Source organism: Trichosurus vulpecula, chromosome 5, assembly GCF_011100635.1.
Source record: "Trichosurus vulpecula isolate mTriVul1 chromosome 5, mTriVul1.pri, whole genome shotgun sequence".
Taxonomy (NCBI): Eukaryota; Metazoa; Chordata; class Mammalia; order Diprotodontia; family Phalangeridae; genus Trichosurus; species Trichosurus vulpecula.
This window is the reverse complement of record NC_050577.1, coordinates 182,351,514-182,378,970: the sequence shown is the minus strand read 5'-3', so window position 1 is coordinate 182,378,970 and position 27,457 is coordinate 182,351,514. Positions and strand designations below refer to the sequence as shown.

Below are 27,457 nucleotides of genomic sequence, written 5' to 3'. Positions count from 1 at the left end.
TATAAATTATTTTGATTTCTTTATCAGAAAATTGCTTATGTCCTTTGACCATTTATCAACTGGAGAATAATTAATTCATATTCTCATAGATTTGCCAATGTTCTTTATATATTTTAGATATGAGATCTTTACCTGTAAACTGTCTATAAAAATGTTTTTCCAAATTTTCTGCTCTTCTGATCTTGGCTACATTTTTTTTATTTGTACAAAAACCTTTTTAATTTAATTTAATCAGAATTATCCATTTCTCACCTAACTTTGCTCTCTATATTCTTACAGAGTATGTTGAATGAATGAATGAACCTTTTTTAATGACTAAAAGTTATCATTATGAATGTCAATCTTGAAACTTGTACTATGCACATCAGTGATACTCTCAGGGGCTACTGAACTATTTGTCAGCCCCACACTTAGACTATAGTGCTTTTTGAGTTTGTAGCTCCGTTTATTTTTTTCATCTCATCCCTTGCTATCAGGATGTCAGTTGTCACTCTGGATGTGGGTGTGCTTGTAACCCCTCCCCCCACGCACTTTTCTGCTTCTAATCTAGATAGGGTGGAAAACTAGATCATCAAGTTTGTTAAAACTGTTTCAAAAGAAATAGTAAGTAGGTTCTAAGGGACTCTCCTACGAGTAAGGTACATAAGTTTCACAATGTCTAATTTGATTTCACAGTGGTCTTTTTTGCTTACTTGTGAGTTCTCAATCATATCCCAGGAGGCAGCTGGTGGTTCAGTGGATAGAGCACTGGGCCTGAAGTCGGAAAGACTTGAGTTCAAATTCTGCCTCAGATAGTAGCTATGGCCCTAGACAAGTCACTTAATCTGTGTTTGCCTCAGTTTCCTCCACTGTAAAATGGGAAAAATGATAGCACCTACTTCACATAGTGTAGTTGTGAGTATCAAATATTTGTAAAAGTGTTTAACACGTTGCCTTACCCATAGCAGGGGCTATATAAATGGTCATTCCCTCCCTTTCCAAAATAGCCATTGAACTAGATAGGTCACTTCTGAGTACAGGAGACATTATTTTATTAATCTTTTTTGTATATAAGTAGCATTCATTCAAACTTAGGTAGGAACTAGATGCTTTGGATAAGGAGACCATGACCTTTTTGTGAATAGAAACTACTCATTTTTTTTTCAAAACCTTGCTATTGTGGGCATGAGTAGAAGTGGGGATATTAGGGACAGTAAAGTTTAGGGAGTACTGATGACTAAAAGGTCATTTAGCTAGGGTTTAGGGTAGCACTGTGCATTACCAAAGAGAAGAACCCCCATAACTGGTACTTTCAAATAGCAGCGGAAGTAGGAAAAAAAGTCTGGTAGCACAGACAAATATGTTTAAGTTTTTACAGAACTAGTTCTTTAGCTCTACATTTAGTTTTACAAAGGTACTTAGTTAACACTAGCAATAGGAATTTTTAAGTTTTCTGTGATGATGTCAATTGACTTTTTATCTTTCTAATATCATAGCAGTTTTAGAAAACTCACTTTTAATAGAGAAAGCATCTAGATTTGCCCATTTCTAACTATGATCATCTCTTTACATTAAACCTAGATTTTGGTTTACAAAAATCATTTTCAAAATGCCAGCTGCTGCTAATGCCTATGATTAATTGGTGATGAAACTTTAAGAGTAAATGGAACAATAAAGGAAATATTAAACTTTAGCATTTATGAAGAATTTGGAGAAAACTGACTTTATATTTAAGTTGCCAAGGCATAAGACTACCAAGTTACAGCCTTTAGCTTTTAGAAGTTATCTAACTTCTGTTTCTACAGAAGAATATTAGTTATTATTTATACATCATTGAAAGAGTACTGCTCTAAAAGGCAAGAGTCCAGTGTCCTAGCCTAGAGTGGCCTCTGTCAAGCTACACAGTAAACCTTCTACCACTGGCTGTGTGACTTTGTGTGGGTCACTTAATCTGTATGAGTCTCTGTTGTCTCTTGTGTAAAATAGGGATAGTTATTCTTAATCTGACCAAAGGTATGAACTTTAGACCAGATGATTTCTAAAGTCTACTTCCAACTATATAATCTGTGATTCTTTAACAGTCTCAAATTCTTAAATACCCTATTGATTCTCTGAAATTATAGAGTAGTATGTAAAATCCATGTCTATTCATTAATAACACTTCTAAGCAATATGGTTGTTTAATATCAACTATATCCTAATGTTAATATAGTTGATATTATAGAGAAAATGGAACCATCCTGTCCTGAAAAGAGTGTTACTCTGCTACTTCCCCATAGAGTGAAGGTTATCAAATTATCCTGGGTTATCAAAAGCTATGCCAAAAGAACACAAGTTCCGGCAGGTTCCATCATTCTAGAAAGACCTCCAGGATGGATAAGTACAGAGAATCTCATCACCAATGGGCTTGTATGGTGTCTCCTCCATTAGATTGTAAACCCCTTGAGGTCAGGGACTGTCTTTTGCCTCTTTTTGTATCCCTAGAACTTAGTACAGTGCCTGGCACACAGCAGTCATTCAATAGATGTTTATTGCTTGATTGGCTAGAAACATGGGGGCAAATTTTTTGGCTTTATAAAATAAAAAACAATACAAAATAGCACTCAGTACTACGTGACCTCTTTTTGCTTCTTCAGTAACACTGAAAGAATGCTGAGTTGAAGCATGACCATTCTGGAAGGATGTCCATGTTCCAGTTTGTTTTTGCAAGGGATAGTGGTGATGAGAGAATAAATGCAGACTGCCAAACTCCTACTTACTTAGGTCAGCGAAGCCTTCCTGTGGGATCAGGATCATAATTTGGCACAAATAATATTATTGCAAGCCCTGTGAATAATGCTGAATAGGAAAACAGTTCATTCCATTATAAAGGCTGGAAGAAAATATAGGTCATATCCAAAGGAAAGCTTGGCCATAGAGGGACAGAATAGGCGGTGGTAAGAAAGCCAGGATACCAGCTGGTACTAGAGAATCAACTTGAAGTATAGGGACGTTAGCCACATCGTAGTAGAGTTTCCCAAAAGTGCATGAAGTCTGAATTGCTGAGTTAGCTACAGTCTCATAGATATGGTAACCTTGCTGCTGATCATAGCCTAGGAAGAACACAATCTAACTGTGTCCCATTGGTGGGACATCTTGAATGGGTGGACCCTATAACCAAGTTATCTTTAACCTCATACTGTCTCCTATTGTGCTCTTCTGTATAACAATACTATTCATCGGGTTCTGAACTGCCACTTGCAACATCAAATCTGACAAGTAGCTATTAAAATTAGAATATAAGCCAAATGGTAAATTTAGTTTGGATGGAAAATTAAAAATGAGGTAGCAGATAGTTTCTTGGGAACCATTTCAAGCACCAATACTACCTTGTGCCATTTAATTAAGCGATATTAACTCTAAATACTAACAAGGTATACTAATCTCAGGTCAAAAGGATGGATTGGGGGGGAGTAAGTGTGAAGTTACCCTTGGATACATGTACTGGGTGATCCTGTAACATAATATCCTCCTCTTGGCATTAAATATGCTTACATAAGTGCTCCAGGAAGTATGCTAGAATGGCCCAAACCCCAACATATTTAATCAGTCCTATGACAGCTGTACCCAGGCAGTTAAGCTTGGCTCAGAAACAAGAAATAACCTTCTTTAAAGACCTTCTGATTATTTATATCCAGTAAGGCATAAAATATGAAGACATTCTCGTGAAAGATGTTTAAGGAGGTAGTCCAGGAAGAAAGACTCCTTCTATGTAGCAAGGTCCACCAGATCCTATTGCTTGTGATTAATATATGTCAAAAACCCAGGAATACTGAAGTCTCCTAAAGGAGATCCATAATCACTCAATACTGTTTGGCTTAACTATACATACTCCAAAAAGCAAGCGAATGAAGAATGCCTTTTGTTTCGACTAAGATAAGTAGTTAGATATACCACCTACAAGACTCATCTGTGTACATGTATGTATAAAACATAACGAATCGAGCCTGAACTGAAGGAGAAGAGTGGGTTAGATGACCCTTGGAAACCCCCAGAGTTATTTCAATGACCCCATACTTCTTTGTGAAACAAAGGCCGATATTCTTCTAGTTGCGGTTGCAGGGTTGCAAGTCATGGAGCCCTGCATTCTCCGAAGAACAGATGCTGAGGATCACCCAAATGGCATTGGTGAGGTACACAATGGGCAGACTTCAACACATTACAGATGCAGAAGAATGCATGAAAAAGTAGGTTAAACGATGTCACCAAATTTATTTCAATTCAAAAATTTACTAAGACCTTACTCTGTGTCAAGTGTTAGGTACTGGGGTTAAAACAAATTAAACAGTCACTGCTATCAAAGAGCTACATTCTCCTGGGGAAAAACAACATGTACACAAATAAGTAAATACAAAATATATATGAAATAAATACAGAGTAATTTTGGAAAGGGATACTAACAACCAAGGGAATCAGGAAAGGCCTTTTCTGAGATATTAATACTTGATCTGACGTTTGATGTGATATAGGAATTCCAAGAAGCAGAGCTAAAGAGGAATTACATGCCAGGAATAGAGGCCAGTCCATTCAAGGGCAGAGAGTTGGGAAATGGTATGTGTCATACAGTGCCTAAATGAGAGCAGTTGTAGTGTGAATGGAAAGGAGAAAAATAATGGGACGATGTACAGTTAGAATTAACAAAGGTTTAGGGACTGATTGGATATGAAGGGAACACAGGGAAAAGTGAGAAGTAAAAGATGGCTCTTTCGTTGTGAATCTAGCAGACTGGAAGAATGGTGATGCCCTTGATAGAAATAGGGAAGTTAGGAGGAGGGCCAGTCATATGGTGAGAGGAAAGGAAAACTAGGCATTCATTGATAGCTTCATAATGTCTGTGTTAAGAAAAATGCAAGGAAAGCCCCAAGAATTTTAGAAAGATCTCCTATGGTGAAGCAAAACATAGAGGGGAGTCACACAGAACGGGCAAGCACAGATTGGTTGCACTCTGTATCATCAGAAGGAATTTCCACATTGATGAGAACAGATTCACTGAAGTACTGGGGTAGAAAATCACATGATACCAGCTTTTCTTTATACATACCCTTTGTTCGATTTCCCTTATCTTAGGTTTGGACAAGGCTGTAATGGGAAGGAATAAAAAAACCCAGTAGCTACTTTCCTCTGGGGATCAGCTTCTCCCAAGTTATGAGCAGAAAGTGCGGTCTAGTATGGGTTAGAAGGGTTATGATCTGCAAGTTTAAAAAGTAGCATGCCAGTGAAATCACATATCCTCAAAATACTGAAATATTGACACAAAAGTCATAAAGTAGGTTACCACAGGCAAAGAATTCCCTCCCAAAAATAAGAGAGCAAGGTAAATTAGTAAAGTGGCCAACCTGGTTTGGTAATATTGAATAGCGGCCTACAATCATAAGATATCCTGAAATAGTCTTTGTCTTGCCAGTGGGAACCACAATCTTAGAAATTTAACAATGATGTTATTATTAAGCGCGTATAGCAAAAATACAACTATAATGCCCCTAGATAATTGTGTAGCATTTCTTTTTTTCAATGACATATCTTTATCAAATAAATATCAACTACCTGCAAAAAGGATAAATATAGTATATCTTTACCTTCCATTGTTTATCAATATGACAAATATCGTGTGTGTGTGTGTATATATATACATATGTATATATATATATATATATATATATATACATAAGTATAAAAAACATAAAATTCCCAATTTAAGTAAAAGTCAATCTTCTATGACATAAGTACTCCTCCCTGGCACTCTGTTACACTTGGTCTGTCTTCCATTTAGGAAAGAAAATCTGCTCAAACTTTACAATAATCAATTCTGGTATTAAAAGCAATGAATTAAATAAATAAAACACAATTTTTGTTGTTAAATAGTAAACTTTTTAAAAACTCTGCTAACTCAATGTTTTTTATTATTATTTTAAATAATGTCACTCCTTTTATAGCTCCTTTACAAACTTCTCTCTACAAACTTGGTTAGTATATGGCTTCCAAATCACATACAATCTATCCAAGTCATAGTTGATCAGGCATTTTCACTTCAAGTTTAACATATATATATATGTATGTATGTATATGTATATATGTATATACATATATTTGTATATATGTATATGGAATTACATATTATATTTTTAACTCTCTGAGATGACTTTTTCTGCAAGCAGTTACTATGATATAAAGTTTAATAAGTTACTCTCTACTCAGAAACATAACTAAAGATAGTCTAGTGTCACGGAAGAACAAATGTTCCTCTGAAAAGACCAGTCCATGTTTTACCAAACTACTTACTCTATTATCTTCTCAAACTTCACTAGTTTCTATTTATCTCTTGGATCATATATAAAGTCCTCCTTGGGGCACTGAAAGCTCTTCATGACCTGGCCCCTTCTTATCTTTTCAATCTTCTACTCTACTCCCTTCTGTGTACTCTATGATCCAGACATACTGCCCTGGACCTGCAGTGCCTCCAACTCTATTTCTCATCTCCATGCCTTTGCCCAGGCTGTTTCCCCTGCCTGGAATGCTCTCCCTCCTCACTTTTACCTCTTAGTTTCCCAGTCTTCCTTCAAGATTCAGCTCAAATATCACCTTCTGTAGGAGGCCTTTCCCTGTCCCCCAGTGTCTTCCCTCTGAGATTACCTTTCATCTTTCACATAGATGTCTCATACATATATATGTATATATCATATACATACATAAATATATCTATGTACCTAGTTATTTTCACGTTTGTCTTTGCTATTAGATTGAGATCTCCTTGAAGACAGTTTTTGCCTTTGTGTGCATCCTCAGTGAATAGCACAGTACCTGCCAGATAGTAAGCACTTACTAATGTTTGTTGACAATCTATAAAAGATATTTTCTATTTCTCCTTTTAAACTAAAAGGGTTTTTATAATTCAAAAACAATAGAAAATCATTAATCAACTCTTTACCTCAGTTGAAACCAAAGATAAAGAATCTGCCATTGAGAAAATGACATTTATGAATTTGCAGGTTATAAGCTTTTTATTATAACGATTAAAACACTGGAGGTCCTACAAACTCTTAAATAGGTTTAGGGAGGAATAATATTCATTTTAGATATGATTTCATGACTCTCCCAAAAAAATGTCTCTTGCATTTTATATAAGATTTATGCTGTTCTGCCCTGACATAAATGGTCTGCCTATGTTTTTGACCTTCATTCTTAGAGATCAAGAGCCATAGAGGAGGATGTAGACCAGAACAAAGCTAGAAAAAAAAGCAAATATTTCTAAATGCATAATGTGAAAGAATTTTAAAGTGACACCTGGAAAGAGGAACACACTATCCAGGTTCGTTTGAAACATATATCTTCTCCAACCCCTGCAAAGCTACTATAATAGGAGCATAGCACTGCCTTCAGCCTTAATCTCTTCCTGAGCCCTTGGAGAAGTGCTCACACTTAATTCATTTCTTAACCCAACTCTATGTCCCACACCTGCCTACTACCAATCTAAATCACACTTGCACAACATTGCACAGGTTCTCATTTATTGGACTCTCTGTGTCTCTGAATCAATTTAAAGTGAAAATACTGAAGTGGTGAGGACACTGAAACTTAACTGTTTCTCATCCTTGGATTTCCTATCTACCTTTCTGAATAGTGAGATCCTTACCAACATGAAAGACGTTCTTTTTTCTGTAAGGAAAGATTCAGTTTGTAAAACTAATAAAATGCTTGGGGTGGGGGTGGGGCAGCAGGGAATGCAGATTGACTGAAAAAAGTCATTATGTCTGGAGGATCTGGCTGTCTGGCTGCTTTGAGGAAGGATTCAATTGCCCAAGCCCTCTCAATGCCCATTTCCATCACCATTTGCATCTGTCTCTATTTCTGCCAAAGGTTTAACTGATGGCTGACCTCTGGAGAAACATGTCATCCTTCTGATCCTCAAAGGGTACAAAAGATACAACATTCAAGAGTCGGGAACTCCTTTTCATATCAAGTTTACAGAGCAAGTTACTCATGCCTCTCCACTCTACCAGGGAAGAAGAGGCAATGACAACCTCTTTAAGCTTGACTTTAGGAAATCTTTAAATGATGATGATGGTGTTGGTGGTGGTGGTGACGGTGATGATGATGATGATGATGATGATGATGATGATGACCTGACAAATATTGAGGGATTCCCTACATACAATAAGTGTCCTTGAAGATCTCTCCTGTAAGAGATGGGGGAGTGGATAGGGGCCAAGGTCACAAAGTCTTAGGGAAAGGGTTGTGGTTGTGTAGTATGGGGGGAGGGGAAGGGGGCAGACAAGAATAAGGAAGATTGAAGAAAGTGATTTCCCAAGAAGGGATGTTCAGTGTAGGCAGAGCCTGCTTGAAAGATAGTAGGCGCCTGCCGTCCTCTGTGTGCCAGAGAGAAAGAGAAGAGAAAGGAACCTGGGTACCTGAAGTCTCTAGCTGCAGTCTGGTTTCTCCTCCATGCTTTGCCCTGCTGCAGCACCCCGTTCACAATCTCCTTCTCGTTGGGCAGCCGGTACACTGGGAAGACGTAGAGCCAGCAGAGAACAAAGACGCCCAAGGCACTAGCTCCCATTGGCAGTCGGGTCCGGGGACACTTACACGCCAATACTGCCATGGTCCCTCTCCAAGTCTGTCTCCGGGCCCGGCTGCTGTCGCTTATGCTTAGCGCAATCATGCTGTTGCAGTGGTCTGAGCTGCAGCGCAGAGCTTGAATTGAAATCCGAAATTCAAAGCGCTCCCATGCAATGCAACTCTCTCTCTCTCTCTCTCTCTCTCTCTCTCTCTCTCTCTCTCTCTCTCTCTCTCTCTCTCTCTCTCTCTTCCCCTCCTGATCTCTTTCTCTCCCGCTCTCCTCCCGTCCTCCTTCTCTCAGCGACACACACCACAAAATCGCGTCTTCTGCCGCTGCTGTTCCAACGGTGGTGCAAAGGCTTTATTTAATTCGCAACTTTCAAATAAATTGTTTCCCTCCTTTTAGCGAAAGCGGCAGAAGAGCAAGCCATCAGCTATGGCCATTGTAGCTTCCCCTGGAGAAGAAAGGGACTCCTGTCTCCCTCCAGAAGTCAGGAGATCCAGGGACCGCGGGTCTTCCCAGTTGACTGTGCTGCATCACGATCGTTCTCGGTTTTGGTACAGGCAAAAGGTTCTTTTGCTCTATTACTTGCTTCCTGGACTTCTCCCCCGCCCCTTTCTTCCTGCCAAATGGAAAAAAAACAAGCTCCTTCTCCTTCGTTGCCTCTCGGCTGTTCCTGTGGCTGCAGCCTAAGCTGCTGCTGCTGCCGCTGCTGCAGCGGCGGAGGCTGCTTCGCAGGGAAAGAGAACTAACACTGCGGCCAGTCCTTGTAAATTTCCAGGTCGACCCGGGACCGTTAGCTCCTCCACCATTGGTTTCTCCACCTCTCAAAGAAAATAAAAGAAGTCTCTCTTCAATTAATTCAGCAGAGAGCCACAGGCACCCTGTGCACCCAGGGCATCTCAGACAAACGCACCGCGATTGGTGGAAATCAAGGTCGTCTTCCCCACCCTCCCTTACCCCTCCACTTGCAAAATTTCCCTTTGACCTTTGATCAGCGTATCAGATCATCTAGACTGGAACTAGCATCTCTATCATCTGTTCCTGCCTCCCAGGATAGATACAAACAATAAAAATAAACACCAAAACACTGAGTGCATCAAAGGACTAGACGGATCCGGCACCCCTTTCTTCCCCCCCCCCCCCCCCCCCCACCACCACCATACATACACCCTTTCCCGACTCTTAGACTCGCAGCTGGAGTCCCTGTGCTCTGGCACCCTCCCACGGTACCTCTCTTTCACTAACTGATTGGTTATTCCTCAGCAAAGGGGGACTGGAAGAGTAACGGAGATTTATACCCCCATCTTCCCCATCTCCTAACCAGTCATTTACTGGAGGCTTCCCCAGACAAGCTAGCGCCCGCGCACAAGCGCGCGCGCGCAGACACACACACACACACACACACACACACACACACACGCACACACACGCACATATACACACACACGCACGCACAGATGATTCATGTACACAGATTTTCCCCCTTAAGCACTGCAGGGAAAGACATCGCCGGCATCCAAAAGTGAATACAGCTGGAATCCATGCTGGCAGAACCTGGACATCACAGATAAGGTCTCAATTGCCTGCAGGCTTTTTAAAACCACGCTACTTTTTGTTTGTTTTAAGTTTTCCTTTCTAATAGTAACCTCAAAATCACTACCAAATCACTCCCAAAAGGTAGTGGCTATTATAGCCAATGACCCTAAAATACAAAGCTATTGTGCTTTCAGGGGCGGCCCTTTTAGGACCTCCTGGTGGTAACCTTTTATTTTTTTTTTCATTTCCATAAGGTATACTGAGGAACTAAGTAAAAAAAAAAATGAAATGAGGAGCCCCTTCTGAAGGCTTAAAAGTGTCTTTTGCATGACTTTCCTGGTCAGGGTCTGTCTATAGGAGACGATCTTAAGCAGAATGCTTCTTAATATTTAAAGTGATCAAAATATTGGTAAAAGAAATTATTTTGACTAGCCTATTATGTCGTGTTTGGGTATCATATTATTAGAAGCACAAAATGTATTGTGCCTGATATATTAATAACCTTAAGGTTGGTTAATTTGCATATTATAGACAATTACTCATGAGATATCTGGTCTGTGGTGCCTGATTAGTCCAGGAACCCAATAAGACCTACCTATGTGTCAGCTCTTTGCCTTCATTCCTTTGATAGATGATCAGATTGAACTCTGCTCCTATTCCTGGACCCCTATCCTGCCAGGTTACAGCACCTGCTCTTCCTGAGGTCCAGCCAGGGGTGGTATTGCAGTTAACCTGGGCAATTCAGTGAATGTCTTAGTACCCTGAGGTGACTCGCTTAGACTACAAATTGAAGTGCAAGTTGTCCATCTGCACCAATAGAAGGAGTTCCCACATGGGGAGTTCCCTATATGGATGGGTTTATAAATCTGGACTAAAAGAAAAGGTTATTTGTAGGCATAACCCATCTCCTTAATGTAGAAACTCCATTAAAATTGAAAATATCTACTAATTCACTGAGCCTCCACTTTAGTTTATTAAATTTCATTTATTTAAAAAACTACAAAAATCTTTTTCACCATAAGCATTTGATAAGATCATAGAGTTAAATATATAAGGGTTATTAGAGGCCATTGAGTCCAACCTCTACATTTTACAGATGAAGAAACTGAGGTCCAGAGAGGTAACTTACCCAGAGTGTCTTACCCAGCCAGCATCACACAACTACTAAGTGTCCGAAGTGAGATTTGAACCCAGGTCTTCCTGACTACGAGTCCAGTGCTCCATTCACTACACCATCTCTGTCATACACCCTAATTTCCTAGATTAAAAAAAAATAAGGTTACTGGCATTATTATTTCTTATTGGAAATGTAACAAACAATAAAACATAAGCATAAATCATCCTTTACAGTGCCTTAGCTATGAGAAAGGTCATTTACCCATCACCACAATTGCTGATTTCTCCTCAGTTCTGTAAATACATGTCCACCATTCAACTCTCTGAGTATGTTAATTAAAGTTTCTTTTCAAGAATTCTCATCATGTCTCTTCCCAAAGTAAGGGTTAAATTCAGTTCTATTAGGAAATAAGATGGTTTAATCCTTCTCTGTTTTCTCTCTAGCCATAATAGTTAATATTTTCTCCAGACTGACAGTAAAAATTCTCTCATAGTGTCTAGAGCCTTTATGAGAAAAGCTATTATAGCTGGTACTATATTAGTTACCCTTGCTTCAGAGTAAGCAAGTGACATAAAAACCTAAATACATTTTTAGGAATGTATGACCTCTCTGGCTCCTTGCCTCTCAACAAAATTTTAGGAACTTTTTGACATGACACCACCAGCTCCTTTTGCAAACACATAGTTCACAGACTCAAAACAGAAAAAGTGAGGGTTTTTTGTTTTTGTTTTTTTCTTTTAGATAAATCTCATAAAAAGAGACCTTGGAAAATAAAAATATTGACACCTGCCAATGAGCGGGTATATTCCCCAATATAATAGTACCTACTTTGAAGAGTTATAAGGCTCAAGTGAGATAATATTTGTAAAGCATTCAGCATGATGCCTAGTACATAGTAGGTGTTCAATAAATGCTTATTCCTTTCTTCCTCCCCCCCATTCCCACTATAGCATCATTCACTTACAGTCATGCATTATAAAGGGCTCCTAAAAAGTACAGCTGTTTGCAATTTTACATGCCTCTGCCTGCATTTCCCACAATTCCCAACAGTTATTAGTGCTGGCCTTTTTTTTATTTTCCTTAAGAAAGACCTTTTCTGCTGAATAATAGGTCTCTTTAATGTAGAGCGGAGTGTTTCAAGAGTTCCCTGCTATGGTAGAAGGCAAAAGCTTTCCCCCTGTGTGATATAAACACAGTAGCAGTGCAGGCTCCCTTTATTCTAAAGTTACTATGATTCTTGCTGACCCAAAGTAAGAAATATGACCCTAACCAGTTCTCTAATTAACATGATATAAATAGATTTGTTCCAAGTTGCAAACACTGTAGGGGGTACAGTAGTATCCGGTAGCTAGGTGGCAGAGTGGATAGAGCACCAGACCTGGAGTCAGGAAGACCTGAGTTCAAATTTGACCTCAGATGCTTGTTAGCTGTGTGACCCTAATCAAGTTGTTTAACCCTGTTTGCTCAGTTTCCTTTTCTGTAAAATGAACTAGAGAAGGAAATGACAAACCACTCCAGTATCTTTGCCAAGGAAACTTCAAATGAGGTCACAAAGAGTTGGATAAGACTGAAATGACTACCAGGGGTGGGGAACCTGTAGCCACATGTGGCTTCGGGGTCGCAGTTTTCCCACCCCTGTCATTAGAGAACAACAGAGTAGCATGCTTCATCCCTAGTAGAATATGTTTCAATGCTTCTTCCCCATGGCAACCATTATTGCTATACCTCATAAGGTCCCCTGGAGGGAAGGGCTACAATCAAGCCCCCTAGCCTCTCTGAAGGCCTACTGACCTCCTTCCAGTGCAACTTCTCTCGTAGAAATGTCCACTGCTCCCCTCTTCCCTTTAATCTGGGGAAGACAATAAGCATTTTGATAGGGCCTATTAAGTGCCAGACACTGTACTAAGTCCTTCACAAATAGGTACTGTTATTATCTTCATTTTATTATCCCTATTTTACAGTTGAGGAAATTGAGGTAAACAAAAGTTAAGTGACTTGCCTGTGGTCAAACAGCTAGTAAGTATCTGAGGCTGGAATAACTTCCTGACTCCAATCCTAACACTATCCACTGTACCATCTTAGCTGCCTCTTCTGTCCTCTGGCCAAATCGAAGTCACCCCGAGGTATAGTTTTGACTATGCCTCTGACTTCCACTTCTATACTGTCTGAAGAGACCTCTGTCCTTGACACCAGGTTGGATCAGGGTGAATCCACTATATGAAGTCCCTTTTTCAGAGGAGGTATGTTTCCCACTCTTGTCAGCCTTTCACACACTTCCCACACATCCTTATTTTCCTTGCTCAACCTGGGACTTAGATTATTCCCATCTGTTTCCTCTGCTCATACACATGTGCTACTGAATACAGTTAGAGGAAGTCACATAACAATACTACATACATTATAAATTCATGCAGGCCCTCACTTCAGCAAGACAATTCTTTTACTCTTTCCTAATTGATTCCTTGTCTCCCTCCCAATAGTAACTACTCTAACTAAACCATTACCTCTCTCCTCAATACTACCAACTGAAAATGTGGCCTAGTGAAACTTCTGTCTTAGAAGCCATACTATCCTGTTTGGTTGCTGACTCACCAGGACCACTACTTCAGGAAATCCCCAATCAAGCTTAATTTCACTCCATCCTGTCCAAACACCTCTTCCACAGCCATGTAGCCAATTATTTCCTATTCCCCATTTCCAGTTTGGGAACCACAAATTATGATCGAATTAACTCTGCCATTGTTCTTGGATGGGATGTGTCAGTTTACTCCCCTGTGGTATCCTTCACCTTCCCAGTAACTTTTCAGACCAATGTGCCTCTTGTTAGTCACCATTTCCCTATGAGAATTGTCTCCCTACCTGCCCCGCACTCTCCCTATTAATATATAGCTCATTGAGGACAGCAACTGTCTGTCTTTGTTTTTGCAAGCACAGTGCTTAACATACTGCTTGATGTGTGGTAAATGCTTAATAAATGCTTTTCTACTAAATTCATTCTACTCAAGCCTCTTACAACTGCTTTCCCACCCCCCCACCTACCCTCAGCGGGGCATCTTGTGTCTTACTTTACTGAGAAAATTGAGGACATTTGATGTGAACTCCCTCTTTTCCTCTTCCTTTCATTTCAAAACCTTTTGACATAATCCCCCACTCTCTCCTTTTCCCCCAGCACCTGACAGTGAGATTGCCCTTCTCTTTGTCAAGGTCAGTGCCTCTACAAATGCACTTTATCCCCATCCCCTCAGTCATTACATCAGACTACAGTCTCAATGATCCCCCACTTCAAACCTGCAACTTCTCTCAATCTATTGATTCCTCCCCTATTACCTTCAAAAATGCTTTATAAACCCTTAACTAGACATCAAGTTATTGTCCTATATTTCTCCTCCCTTTCTCAGTTAAACTACCAGGAAAAGCTATTTTCGTTGCCTCTACTTTCTCTGCTTGCTAACTCCTTGACCACATGGCTAACCTCATCACCCAACTGAAATTCTCTCCAAAGTTACCAGTCAACCTTCTTGACCCATCTACTGAATTTAACACTGCTGAACATTCTTTCCTCCTGAATATTCTTGCCCCCTTGGGTTTTCATGACCCCACATTTTCCTAGTTCTACCTCTCCTTATTTTAGCTGCACTGGTTTTGTTTGCACAAAATCTTTAAATTTCATGTAATTGATATTATCCATTTTCCTCTCTGTGATCTTCTCTAATTCTTGCTTGGTAATGAACTCTTTTTCCTTCCATTGATCTAACAGTTAATTTCTTCCTCACTCCTCTAATTTGTTTGTTATGTCATACTTTATATTTAAGTCATATACTCATTTTGAGCTTATTTTGGTATATGGTTTAAGATGTTGGTCCACATATGGCTTTCTGTTAAACTATTTTCCAGTTTTTCTAACAGTGAATTCTTGCCCCAATAAGCTAGAATCTTTGAGTCTATCAAACTGCAGGCTACTGTGCTCATTTGTTTCTGTATATTGTGTACCCAGCCTCACTATTTCTTAACCAGTACCAAATTGTTTTGGTGATTTCTTCTTTGTAGCACTGATTGATCCCTTCCTTTTCATTCTTTTTCAGTATTTTCCCTTGAGATTTTTTACTTTTTTCTCCCATAGATAAATTTCTGTATTACTTTTAGCTTTACAATATAACGCCTTGGTAGTTTGACTGGCATTGAAGAGGTTATTGTAAATGATGATGGTTAGGAAACCATATGTTTCTAGGGGTGACCGCTGCGGCTCCAAAATACCTACACGCCGGGTCCTGCCGAAAGATTTCGACTCAAGCCTTCTCAGCCAAGGGAAAAGAGAAAGTTTATTAGGGATTCACCATAATGGGCTGTCTTAAGAAATCCCCCCCTTTGTGATGCCTGTTTCCAATGCCTGTTTCCACAAGCGGGCCAGATTCAACCTACTGAATTAGATTGAATCTGAGCACCTTCATGGAGGCAAGATGGAGATTATATACACAAAGGTTGTGGGAGGGATTGAGGGGTGGTCTGGGGTGACTAGAGGAGGGGTTTAGGGAGGGTCTTGAGGGGAAGTCTAAGGAGGATAAGGTGGGGTCAGAGTCCAGGCACCTAGAGAATGGAATTAAGGGTGGGAAGTAGCTGAAGGCACGGATATCTATCAATAGTATCAAGGTTGGGAAGTAACTGAAGGCATGCATATCTAAAGTAACAATAGAGGGAGAGATTTGGGCCTAATGATAATGTGAGGCTTGTGGCCTTAGGGGAAGGCCAGATCTAGTTGGAAGATTCAAGGACAGTTCAAGGGGGCTCCCAGAGACTGTATTCCAGATTCAAGGGGGTTCCCAGAGACTGTGCCCTCATTATTCCCCCCTCAAACAAATAGGACCCAAATTCTTTTGGGGTCAGAGACGAAGATCTCAGCTTCTGAAACTGCTTCCTGCTGGCAAGGGATGTAGATCTGTTCCCGGCTTGATGGGTCCAGTTCAAGGGGTACAAAGTCTAAGTGGTCATCTGGAAGTTGATGGCTTGGAGCCTGGAGGACACAAACCTGGCAAGGAGGTTAAGCAAACAAAACAGACAGCACAGGAGTACAGAGAAAGGACAATATCCCTGGTGGGAATTAAAGGTGACTATTTCATACCTAGCTCCCCTAATCACTTGTTCTGTGTACCACACTGCTTCGGGGTTCAGGAGTGTGTACCACATCCAAATTAGGTCAGGGGTGTCTAAGAGCAAGGCCTCAATTGGAGTGGCTGTAGCAGCCAGAGAATCTAATTGTTTTGAAAAACAGGGCTTGCGGTCAAGTCCTAAGGACTGGGTTATGATTCCCATTGAATTGGTCAAGTCCTAAGGACTGGGTTATGATTCCCATTGAATAAATACATTTAAGTAGTATTGCGATTTTCATTATATTGGCTCAGTCATATTTCTCCATTTACTTAGATCTGTCTTTAGTTGTATAAAGAATGTTATACAGTTGTGTTCGTATGTATGTACCTTGGCAGGTAGACCCCTGCCTTTTCCATAGCTATTTAAAATGAAATTTCTCTTTCCATTTCCTTATTTTTTTTAATGGCCTAAACAGCTTTTGCCCATTTCCAATGTGAAATGCGGTTTAATATGCTTGATAAAACCTGCCTGTCATGGACAATTTTGCATTCAATACAGCAAAACATTGCAAAATTTATTTTCCTTGTGAAAAGGTGGAATTCTTTGCTTATCAATTCCAGCTAGTTGACTTTCTTTTTCTTTTGAAATATGGAGTAAAATGGCATTGATTTCACAAACTACTGTACTATAAGGAGCATGACTGCTTACATGAAAAGCTGTAAGCAATTTCTTGCATCTCAGCCTAATCATAAACGTACCCTGCACCTATTTGCTTATTCTATCCATTATCACAAGGGGGTGATCCCTTCAGTCTTGTTTGCCTTCCCGCCACTGGTGTGAGCTTTCATGCCACGCAGAGTAGGAAGAGCGCAAGAAAGAGCAACTGCCGCAAATCGCGGCCTAGAAATAGCTGTCTCAGACATTCCCATAGTACCTTAGTACATAGGATTTAAAAGAGAAATATAATCCGATGGGCAAGGTGATCGTTAAAGCTGAGAAAACCAGAAGAGTCTCCAGGGTGGATGTGAATGAGCCTTCATATCTCCGCTCACTCAGCATGGCCTCTTTCTCTAGCTGCTCCATCAAGGCCTGCGATAGTGGGGTTAGGGGGGCTGTCAATGACTGTGACAATGACAGCCAACGCTCTGGCTTGCTTACTCAGACACTTGGTCCACACAGGCTCACAGCCACGGGACTAGGAAGGGAAGAGTGGAGGCTCCCAGATAAACTACTTTCAGTACTGTAAAAAATCGGCTTTCTCCATTCGAAGTATCTCAGCCCTTTCCATTTCTTTATGATGAATTTATTTGGTAATATACAGAAATGTTAATGGTTTATGTACATTTATTTTATATCCTGCAGCTTTGCCGAAGCTGTTCATTGTTTCATTAGTTTTTAGGTTGACTTTCCAGGATTCTTTAAATCAAACATCATACAATCTGCAAAAAGCAACACTTTATCTATTTGCCTATGCATATTCACTCAATTTCTTTTTTTTCTTATGAACACAGGCAGCATTTCTGTCATTATATTAAATAGTAATTGTGATAATGGATATCTTTGTTTTACCTAAGATCTATTGAAAAGGCCTCTAGTTTATACTCATTATATATAATACTGGGTCTTAGTTTTAAATAGATCCTACTTATCATATTAAGGATAGATACATTTATTTCTATACTTCCTAAAAGTGCTACTATTTTCTTTAATAGGAATTGATATCTTGTTGAAAGATTTTTCAGCATCTTTGACATAATCAAATGATCTTTGTTGTTCTTGTTATTAATATGGTCACTTATGTTTATAATTTTCCTAATATTGAATGGTCCCTGTATTCCTGTCACAAATGTAATCTGCTCATAGTGTATAACCTTTGTGAAATGTAGTTATAGTGTCCTTGTTAAAGTTTTATTAAAAATTTTTGCATTGATTTTTTCTCTTTTTGTCTCAATATTCTTCCTCAGTTTTCTTTCTCTGTTTTGATTCTCTTAGGCATCAAGCCCATGTTTGTATCATAAAAAGAATCCAATAGGACTCTATCTCTTCTATTTTTTCAAGCAATTTATGTAATAGTGGAATTAATTTTTCTTCAGTTTTTGTTAGAATTCATTTGTAAATGCATCTTGTCCTGAATTTTTTTTCTTAAGAGTTCATTTATGATTTATTCAGTTTTTTTTCTGATGTTAGGTTATTTAAGCTCTCTATTTCTTTTTCTGTTAATCTGGCCATTTTATATTTTTGTAAATATTCATTCATTTCATTTAGATTGTCGTTTTCATTGGCAAATAATTGGGCAAATTATTTCTCAACAATTGCATTTCTTTCATTGCCATTGGTTTGAATTCATTTTTTCAGTTTTCATGCAAGTAATTCGGATTTCATCTTTCCTTTTTAAAATTAAGTTAGTTTAAGGCTTATCAATGTCACTACTTTTTAAAACCAGTTTTTCGTTTCATTTATTAATCCAATAGGTTTTTTTTTGCTTTAAAATTTGTTAATCTCTTCTCTGGTTTTTTTTTTTTTTGATTTCTATTTTGTTGTTTAGTTGAAGGTTTTAATTTGTTATTTTTCCAGAGGTTTTTTTATTTGCATGCCCAACTCACTAATCTGTTGACTCTTCAATTTGTTGATGAAAGTGTTCGAAGGTATAAATTTTGACTTCACCCCAAAATTTTTGGTATATTGTATCATTGTTCTCATTATCTTTAAGGAGATTATCTATTTTTTCTATGATTTGCTCTTTAACCCATCCATTCCTTAGGATTACATTATTTAGTCTCTAACTAATTTTTAATTATTTCTTCAGTGGCCATTCATTGAATATAATTTATATTGAATTGTGGTCCATAAAATGCATGTTTAATATTTTTGCTTTTCTGCACTTATGTTTTGAGATTTTTGGTGCCTTAATACATGGTAAACTTTTGTAAAGTTAACATGTACAGCTGAAAAATGGTATCCCCTTTTCTATTCCTGTTCAATAATCTCCAGAAGTCTATCATATCTAACTTTTCTAAAATTCTATTCAAGTCATTTACTTCTTTTTTGTTTATTTTTAGTTAAATTTTTTCTTTGTCTCAGAGGGGTAAATTGAGATATCCCACTATTATTGCCTTACCATTTGTCATTTAACTTTTTCTTTAAGAATTCAGATGCTATAGCATGAGTGTTTAGTGTTGGTATTAATTCACTGTCCGTGGTACCTTCCATAATGTAGTGTCCTTGTCTCTTTTGTAAATAGATCTATTTTTGCTGTTGTTTTGTTTGATATAATCATTGCTAGACCCAACTTATTTATTTCAGCTGAAGCATAATAAATTTTGCTCTAGTCCCTTATTTTAACTCTGTGTGCATCTTTCTGTTTAAGAAGTATTTCTTGTAAACAACATATGTTGATTCTACTTTATGATCCATTCTGTTATCCTCTTCTGTTTTGTAAGGAAGTTCATCCTGTTCAAATTCAACTTAATAAATGGATTTTAATTGTATTTTTTCTCCCCATCCCATTCTCTCATATTTTCCCTTCTTTTTCTGCCCACTCCATCTTTATAAAGAAGAAGAAGCTGATGAGAGAGGAGCATAATCAGCACCAGTGCTGAAAGTTCAGTGTACTCTACCTCTGCTCCTAATTGTTTGTTCTTTCCCTCACCCAGTGCCCAATAACAGGTTCTCATCCTTTATTTTCCCTTAAATTCCTTCTTGAAATCTATCCTCCTTAGTTAGAGCTTGTTTTGCTTAAATCTAAATTCTCTTTTAATTTAATTTCTCTCTTATTCTCCCTTTTCTCTCTCATTTCCCTCTTGATTGAAATGTATTTCTGCACCCAACCATGTGTGTATATTCTTTCTTCCTGTGACTAGTTCAGATAGAGCATGAAGAGCATCACCCTTCTCCATCTCCAACCCTTTTCTCCTTACATGTATACTCTTTTACTTTCATATACCAATTATGTGAGAATTTTCCCCACTCTTCCTCTCCCATTTCCCCCTCTAGTGTATCTCTTTCTCCCCTCCTTTCTTTCCATTTTCTTTTTAATATATTCAAAATATAAAACCATTTCTATTCTATCTGTATTATTAGACTCTCTCTATGACCCCTGATGATAATAAGGTTCTAATAGGACACATCTATCATCTTCCCATATTAGCATGTAAATGATTTAATTTTGCTTAGTCCCTTATCATCCATGTTTACCTTTTTATGTTTATCTCGATTCCTATGTTTGTATCTCAAAGTTTCTACAAAGCTCTGGGTTTTTTTTTTCCATTAGAATGGTTTAGAAGTTCTCTATTTCATTATAAGTCCATTTTTCCCATGCAGGATTATAGCAGTTTGTCTGGTAAGTTATTCTTGGCTGTAAGCTTATTTCTTTTGCCTTAATATTTGGGGACAGGATCTCAGAGTGGTAAGCTTGGGATATTAAATCCCAAGCTTGCCACTCCTTTATAGTACTGACTGCTAAATCTTATGTGATCCTGACTTTGGTTCCTCAGAACTTGAATTCTTTCTTTCTGACTACGTGCAGTATTTTTCCTTTGATCCAGAAACACAGTTTTGGCTATAATGTTCCTGGAAGTTTTCAACTAGAAATTTCTCTCAGTGAATATTTAGTGTATTCCTTATATTGGCATTTTGCCTTCTGTTTCTAAGAGATCTGGACAGTTTTCTTTTATGATTTCTTGCTATATGAAGTGTCGAATCTTGTGTGGGGGAGGGTCATAGCTTTCAGGTCATCCAATGATCCTTAAATTAGTTCTTCTCAACTTGTTTTTCAGGTCAGTTGTTTTTGCTATGAGATACCTTACATTTACCTCTAAGTTTTCAGTCTTTTGACTTTGTTTTAGTCCTTGTTGGCAGACTTCTGGGTCACATGAATAAAAGAAAGTACTAGACATTTTCTGTCGCCCCCCTGTCTTCTCAAACCTCATTATGCACCAAACATAAAGCCACTGTGATTTAGGATACCTGGAATCCAAAAGAATGTGAAACAGTATAGTGACTTATGCACTGAGATCAATCAGCATCCCTTCCCTGACCTACCATGCTATGAGCAGTAAGACTGTACTTAGCCAACTTAAAGATTCAACCTATTGATCCCACATGAGATCTCCTAACAAAACCTAACTCCACACCCTGGGACCCCCACCTTCTGTCCAGTGTCATGGAGATACAAGCTCTAGGCTGCAGAAGTTTGTTTGGGCCACGATTGCTAGACATCATTGCAATAGCACTCCAGGGGCAGAAGTTTGCTGCAGGGGGATGAGGGTGGAATAGTCTATGCTATGAAAGATCTCTGTGGAAGAGGCAGGAACAAAGGGAAAGGGACAGAACATGAATTTAAGCTTGAAATATAGCTCACTACCCCACCCCATCCTCCTCCCAGAACCTCAGAGACCCAAACTGCAGAAATAAACCCATAACACCAGCATGTAGTGAGCTGGAGAAATGATAAACAAAGAGAATGGGACAGGACAGTGGAATAGGTTCCTGGGGAGGGGGGGGGTGGCTAATATGTTTAACACCACCCTAAGCCCGAGAGGAAGAGGTCGGCATCCAACTGAGGTCAGTTTTGTCCACCCAAATTGAGGTGGAGACCTAAGCTGTTGAATCATAAATTGCCCAGTATGAGGAGAAACTAAGATGCTTTGAGATCCAGTCCCCAAGGAAATCACCATCAGAGAGGAGAGAGTCAGACAGTGAACGATAGTGGAAAATAAGGGGGAAAACTTGAAATTACCAAGATATCAGAAAGTAGACAACTCAGAGATGTTGCACATAAGCAGATAAATCAACAGAAAAAACTTAATAGAAGAAAGAAACATCACTTCTAGATATAGTGAATGAGCTGAGGCAACTATGAATAAATACTGCAACACAAAGGAAAATAATCCAACACTGATTGAGAAAGAGGACTCTGTGGAATTAGAGACATGGAACTACAATAAACTGTCCCCAAGTGATTTAAAATAAATTAAAATTATTAAAGCAGAATTTATGGCCTACATAGTAAATACTATAGGAATGTGCATTGGTAATTTTAACCAAAGAAACAAAAGATAGAACAATAGACTGGGAATGCAAACAGAAGAGAAGCAAAACAACATTAAAAGAAAATATGCTCACTATACAAGCAAAACAATTTTGATCTCAAAGACAGGATGTATAGAATCACAGGTCTCTCTGAAGAAAATGACAGTCAAAATAACCTTAAAACTATAAATGCATGAAAAAATAGAGGAGAACTGCCAAGAATTTCTGAATGTAGAAATGAAATACTAATTGAAAGAATTCATAGACCACACAGAAAACAAACAAATAAATAAACCAAGGCTGCAAATGCCAAGATACATTTTAGTTAAATTTAACTAATAAGCAAATTCAGAAACAAGTTTTGCAAGCAATCAGAAGAAACATCTTGAAATACAAAGGAAATTTTAATAACATAAAATTATTCTGTACTGACCAGAAAATGCAGGAGGGAATGGAATAATGTGCCCTGAAGAGTATTGGAATTCTGATGTAGCCCAGGGTAACCTGCTCTGCAAATCTGAGCTTAACCATAAATGAAAAAGGCAGGTGTTTAATAATAAAGAGGCATTTGAAACATTCTTTAAAAAAATACTACCAGATCTGAAGAGAGTATTTGTTTCTTGAACATCCCAGACAACAGAAATGCGAGAGGGGTGATCAAATGAAGCAGTCAAGGACCACAACAGCAACAAGTAACAGCAGAGAAATCAGTAAGAAACTTCTTTCTAAATGTATGCAAAGAGATAGAGGTGAAGGCAGAAGCCAGGTGGAGGTAACAGTGAAGAGGTTGGCCAGGGGCAAAAGAACAAAACCTGGCAATATCCTGACTACAACAAAATCATTTTTTGGTGGGATGCCATTACAAGATGGGAGAGTGACTGAAAGAGATTAAGGGAGCAGAGTGAAAGAGGAAAGTTTGTGGTATACATGATTCAACTCAAGTGCTAACAATGAGAGGAAGATGAATACCCTGGTCTCAGAAAGAGAAGAAACTATAGGGGAGCGGGTGGGGAGAAGGAGAAAAGAATTTAAAAGGTATGGGAAAGGAGGGAGGCCTTGCTTTAGTGGTGGTAACGGGTTCCTTTGATGGATGCTTCTATGGGTGAAGAGAGATGTTCCGTGAAGGGAAATGGAGGCTTTGTGTTAGATGTGGTCTATGGAATTGGGTACGTGAAAAGACCACTTTTTCTGCCTCGGGAAGGGGAAGTTGAACTCCTGGGGACTGCTGGTATCTGGGAGAGGGCATGAACCCAGGGAGGAGATTTTGAGGCAAACAAAGAAAAACAGGTAATGTGGTGGTGGATATAGATCAGTAGTATATTTCATAATAAGGGACTGGGGAGGGGGATCCCACCATCAGGCAAGGACTTTTCTGTCACCTTCAAAAACTGGCATTGTTCTTGGAGTAAAGCACAATAAAAAAGGGGAATCTGAGGGGCAAACTCTACAGAGCTGTAGCAAAAAAACTGCCTAGAGAGCTGAGCCCAGAAAGATGTCTTCGAAGCTTTCATTTCATGAGGATTGAAGAGGATATGAAGAGACTAGATAATTGTAGGGCTCAGGAACCAGAAAATGATGGTCTAGAGCAGAGAGAAAGACAAGGTGAATGATTAATAGAGTGAGAGAAATCCTCTCTGGAAAGGGGTGCCAAAATGGAATTTTAAAAAGTAATGAATAAGACCAGTTGAAAAACAGAAGAACAAGGGAGAATCTACTTAGGGAAATCTAACTAAGAGGAATGGGGGGAATGGAATAGAAGAATTAAATAACCAGATTAAAACAATCAAGAAAAAAAAGAATAATCAAAACCCTAAAGGGAAAGGAGTCAACTAATGGAAGGCAGGGATTGGGATTAGAGGAAGAGAGTCATTGAGAATTGACCACCTTAAAAAAGAACAGGTTAAAGTAATTGAAAGAACTCTGCAACAGAAGAGGGGGAAAATCTTAACTTGGAAAAAGACCAATATTAAAGACAAATGTGGGAAAATATAAACGTATAAACTCTCATAACTTTAAACGTAAATAAATTCAATAATTCAACAAAATGAAAGTGACAGATTAGATAAGAAACCAAAACCCCACAATCTATTGCTTACAAAAAGCTTATTTTAAAAACAAAAACATAATAAAATAAAACTTTGAGTATAGAAATTTTTTTTACTATTCATCAAGTGAACCCAAAAAGGAGAAGTTGTAATCATGCTATCTAACAAAGCAAAAACAAACCTTAAAAAATACAAAGGGATAAACCAAGAAACTACACCGTAGTGAGAGGAACCGCAGACAACAAACCAATATTAGTGAGCTTATAAGCTCCAAATGCTGCACATATGGAGTACAACAGTGACAGGAGACTTCAACATTCCTCTCTCTATTTTGGATAAATTTAACAGAAAGATAAACAAAAGAAAAAATACGAAATAGAACAAGTCACTGGGAAAACTAGTGTTAAAAGACTTATCAAATTTTCTATATGGGACAGTAAAATAATTTACATATTTCTCAGCAACATGAAACTTTTATAAAAACTGGTCACATACCAAGGCACAGCAAGACCGAAAAAAAAGTAAAAAGACAAATAGTAAATACATGCTTTATGGACCATAATTCAATAAAGATAATCACTGTTTCAGGGACCACAAACTCAAAAGGAGATTAAATAATGAAATCCTAAATAACAAGAGGGTCAAAAAACAAAGTATAGAAACCATAAATAATTATATAAAAGAAAATTATTGTGATGGAAAAAAGGCCAAAATTCCTGGGACACAGCTAAGGCAATTCTCAGAGGGAAAATCATTTCTACAAATATACATCAATAAAATAGAAAATGAAAACATTAATGAATATGAATATTTTAAAAAATGGGAAGCCAACAAATGAACAAACCTAAAAAAAGCAGAAAAGGGAGATAATAAAAATTAGAGGAGAAATATATAAATACAAATAAAAATAGAAACAATAAGTAAACATAAAGGCTATTTCTTTTATAAGATTAATAAAATTGACAAACCTTTAGTTAATCAAATTAAAAAATAAGAGGGCAGGAAATCAAATCAATGAACTAGCAAATGAGCAAAATGGAATCATGACAAAATCAGAAGAAATAAAAAGAATAATAAATTATACACATCACTATACACACATTTTAGCAAAACTAAGAATACAAAAGAAACAGAATGATATTTTCAAAAATATAAAATACCCAATCCATCAGAAGGCCAGATAGAGATATTAAATAATCCAATTTCAGAGAAGGAAACAGATCTAGCTGTAAAGGAACTACTAAAGAAAAACAAACTCCTTGTCCTAATGGAATCACAGGAGAGCTCTATCAAACTTTTAAAGAATAATAAGTACCAATACTTAACAAATTATTCTCAAAAATTGAGAAAGAAAGCACCTTGCCAGAATCCTTTTATTTTACATATATATGTATATATATATGTGTGTGTGTGTGTGTGTGTGTGTGTGTATACATATATGCATATATATACATATACATATATACATATACATATATATATATATATATATATATATATATATATATATATATATATATATATATGTAATCCCAGTACCTAAACCAGGGAAAGATATAACACACAAGGAAAATTATAGCCAATTCCATTAATAATATTGAATAAAAAATTTTAAACAAAATCCTGTCAGACCACAGCAATTTATCCAAGAAGTTTTTCATTATGAGCAACTGGTATTTATTTCACAGATGTGAGGATAGGTCAATATTAGGAAGGCAATTGACATTATTATCATATTAAAAACCAATTCATCCAAAACCACATGACCATCTCAATAGATACAGAAAATGCCTTTGACAAAGTGCAGCATTCTTTCATGTTAAAAACCCTACCAATATGGGAATAGAGTGACCTTTTTTAATATCATAAAAAGCATCTATCCAACACCATAACCAAATATCATATGCAATGGGAATGCACATAAGAGTGGAGCAAGGATGCTCTTAGTCTCTCCATTGTTATCTAATAAGAGTTCTGGAAATTCTAACAATAGCAATAATACAAGAGAAATAAAAAAGCATAAAAATGAGTAAAGAAGAGATAAAGCTATCCCTCTTGTCTGATAATATGATGGTTTACTTGGAAAACCCTATGGTATCAACAAAGATTCTAATTGAGACAATTAATAGCTTCAGCAAAGTTGCAGGCTATAAAATAAACCCTCAAAACTCAACAGCATTTCTATATAAAGAAGCAAAAGTAGAAAGGCAAATCCCAAATTTGGGAAATCTCAAATCTAAGTAACTAAGTAACTACAAAATTTGGGGATCAACCTACCTAATCACACAAAAGACTTGTATAGAGTCAATTTTAAAGTGCTCCTTAAAGAACTAAAGAACTTAAACAGCTGGAAGAATATTCAGTGTCCATGGCTAGGCTATACCAATGTAATAAAAATGACAATTTTCCAAAGTTAATTAGTACTTTTAATGCTATACTAATTAAATTATCAAGGGGATACTTTATTGAAAAACAAAACATCTAGACTATCAAAAGAAATGAGGAAGTGAAATAAAGATAAAGAGGGAATAGCATTTCCAGACCTCAAGCCATATGATAAAGCAGCAATCATCAAAACCATTTGGTATTGGTTAAAAAAATCAGAGATATAGATCAATGGACAGATTAGGCAAGGGAGAATCAGAAACAATGGAACTTAATTAATCCAGTGTTTGATAAAGTAGAAAACATAAATTACCTAGGAAAAAAACTACTTGTTTGATTTTTTTTAACTTATATGCAAATCAAAAAACAGTCTGACAGAAATTAAGGTTAGACCAACACCTTACATCATATTCCTTGATAGGTTCTAAATGAATACACAATCTTAATTTAAGGATCAAATTATTTTTAAAAAAATTAGAAGAGAAACAGATCATGTTTCTCACAGGTATGGGCAGAAGATGTATTCTTAACCAACCAGATGTAGATAATTATAAAAGATAAAATAGGTTACTGATTTCGTGATACTGAAAAGCTTCTGCAGAGATAAAATCAATGCATCTAAGGGGAAGAAGGGAAACGGTCAAATGGGAAAATAGTCTTTGTATCAAATTTCTCTGATAAGTG

The 27,457-nt window shown here is 37.6% G+C and overlaps 1 protein-coding gene across 1 annotated transcript in view; it reads right to left on the bottom strand.

Annotated features, from left to right (window-relative positions):
- Positions 1 to 8,689, bottom strand: part of ST8SIA1 (ST8 alpha-N-acetyl-neuraminide alpha-2,8-sialyltransferase 1) — a 117,689-nt gene extending 109,000 nt beyond the window's left edge. The window contains exon 1 of the mRNA XM_036761569.1: positions 8,424 to 8,689. Within this exon, the coding sequence (XP_036617464.1) occupies positions 8,424 to 8,674 (251 nt within the window). The 5' untranslated portion in view covers positions 8,675 to 8,689. The remainder of the gene's footprint in view (positions 1 to 8,423) is intronic.
- Between the last annotated feature and the right edge of the window lie 18,768 nt (positions 8,690 to 27,457).